General features: G+C 54.2%; 1 protein-coding gene across 1 annotated transcript in view; it reads left to right on the top strand.

Annotated features, from left to right (window-relative positions):
- The window catches only part of VOLCADRAFT_97788 (uncharacterized protein), a gene marked incomplete at both ends in the record, with an annotated part of 4,071 nt that extends 1,986 nt beyond the window's left edge, over positions 1–2,085 (top strand). The window contains 3 exons of the mRNA XM_002956718.1: positions 221–631; positions 1,114–1,208; positions 1,902–2,085. Of these exons, the coding sequence (XP_002956764.1) occupies positions 221–631; positions 1,114–1,208; positions 1,902–2,085 (690 nt within the window). The remainder of the gene's footprint in view (positions 1–220; positions 632–1,113; positions 1,209–1,901) is intronic.
- Positions 2,086–2,282: the final 197 nt, after the last annotated feature.

The following is a 2,282-nucleotide window of genomic DNA, read 5'->3' as shown; positions in this document are numbered from 1 at the left end:
CCAGCAGGGGCTATCGGTGGCAGGTCGCGGACCTCCCGACTACGTGTAACGGCCAATTACTCTTGGCCGTGTCTGCTAGGTCCCAGAGAGACACCGTCTCTTCAGCAGTACATGCACAATGTGCTGCGTATTTGGCGGGATTCTTTGGCTGCGGCGGGCAAGGGTCACAAGTGTCCCTCGCCCCTTGCTCTCGGCCCACAAGTTTTTTCCCGTTTCCCAGACAGAGCGTCCTTCACGTCCGGGTGCGCGAGTACTACCGTATTTGGATGATTTCCTAATCATGTTTACTTCCCAGGAGCAAGCACGTTTTTGTGCACGCTGGGTGCGTGAGATGATCGAGTTTTTGGGTTTGTCATGTCATCCCACCAAGTGCCAGTGGGAGCCGTCGCAGTCAGTGTATCACTTAGGCATTACTGTCAATACAGCAGCTGGTGTGTTTGAGGTGCCTAAGCAAAAGCTCGCAAAATTGTGGTGGCTGGCGATCGGGTTGCGGATCACGGCAAAGAAAAATCAGCGTCTGGTGCAGAAGTGCGAGCTGGCTAAGTTTTGTAGTTTTGCACAGAGCATCAAATTGGCCCTTACTCCAGCTCTCTTATTTCTCCGCAATTGTTACGATGATGTGAAGCAACCGGTTGGTTATCCTGGTCGAGTGTGCTTGCCCCGTGGGTCGTTACGTGACTTTGGGTGGTGGGCGGACATCCCTACCCACCAGTGCTCGGCGGCTATTCACCAGGGTCCTGCTGAAGTTGAGCTTTCAGTGGATGCATCGCGCCATTCGTGGGGCGCGGTCCTGCATGATGGTGTGGCGCGCGGTTATTGGTCGGCACCAGAGCTCTATGACACGTCAGTTGGAAGGAGTTGCATGCTGTCCATCCTGCATTAGAGTCCTTTCTTCCGTTCTTTCAGCAGCGTGTTGTCTTAATCAGTGTGGAAAACACGTGCACTCAAGCAGTGCTAGGGTGTCTTTCCTAGTCGTGCCGTACTGGACGGCCCAACCTTGGTGGCAACAGTTTATGGAGTTGGCGGTTGACCTTGTGTTCCTGCCTTCGAATACGGAGCTGTTTGTGCCGGATGAGGGAGGGTCGAGCACCTATCTCCCCCCCTTCCTGGCAGGTCTGGCAGTGCGGGTGCAGTCGTCTTGTGGGTGCTTTGCTTAGCACTCGGTCGGTCAGTGTGGCGCTGCAATTGCGGGGTCGTGTGCCCCCGAGGTGCGCTTTCCTAGCATTTCATGCCCCCCCCCTGGGGGCTCATAATATCTTGTAGGGGCAATGGGACCCCCAATAAGGTAGCGCCTTAGTTGCATATTGTGCAGGGGAGCGGACACGCAGTTACGACGAGCAAATAGGAAGGAATTTGTTGTGCGAAGGTGTGCGCTCGGAAGGCACCGTGCAGGTAGTTGGTTTTTTCATCGTGTTGTGTCACCAGCGATTGGAATTCCCCTGATTTCGGAGCGGTTTCGCTTTGTTTGATATCCGATGGTACCGCCGGTTCCAACACCGCTGGTTCTGGACTAAGTTCGAGTACTTCTTTTGGCGCTGAATGGGTTCGTGTGTCTCCATTTCGCGGCCTTGTGTTTGTTGTTTGTCGTATTAGGTCTGTGTCTTTTCTTTGTCCGTTTTCTCTGCTGTCGGCGACCTGGGTTCGTGGAGCGGTCATTGTTGCAGACCCAGTGTTTCAGTTCAAGCCCCTAGTTTTGGCCGCTTGGTCACCCCTGAGCGGGGACATGTTTTGGCTTCCTATCGACCCTTCCTTCAGTGGGCGTCCGTCAGCAACTGTTGAGTGATCCGTCGCGTCGGTGGCGGTGGGTCAGTCTGTTGGCGCTTTGCGTTTATTTTGTTCCCTCTTTTGCCTGCGTAGAGGTGGCGCGTCCGCCGCCCCTGCTGCTGGGGTGTCGTTCGGAGGTCTTTCGAGGCGTTTGGCTTCAGGAGTTTCGGTGTGCGCGCCTGTCTGGCAGCTCTCACGTCTTTGGCCCTCTTGCGGCTCGGCACGAAGCGCCGTGGTGGTTCAGTATTTCAACCGTTAGAGGGGGTATCTTCTCCTTTGGCATTTGTCTCTGACGCAACAACTTATGCGAGCTTGCGTTAAGTAAGAGGGTTAGTTGGGAGTTGGGAGTAAGTTGGGCGTAAGGCCCAGTGCTGCCCGTGTCCTCAGGGCAGTAATTCATTGCGCGCATTGCACTAATAAGATTATCTTGAATTTGTTGTTTAGCGCGTATGCATTTCTTATACTCACGCTGATCCTCCAATGACGACAGTGTTAGGTAAAGCCTAATGAATTAGCAT

Source organism: Volvox carteri (genome assembly GCF_000143455.1).
Source record: "Volvox carteri f. nagariensis unplaced genomic scaffold VOLCAscaffold_64, whole genome shotgun sequence".
Taxonomy (NCBI): domain Eukaryota; kingdom Viridiplantae; phylum Chlorophyta; class Chlorophyceae; order Chlamydomonadales; family Volvocaceae; genus Volvox; species Volvox carteri.
Note: the sequence above shows the minus strand (reverse complement) of the source record. Positions and strands in the feature narration are given on the sequence as shown.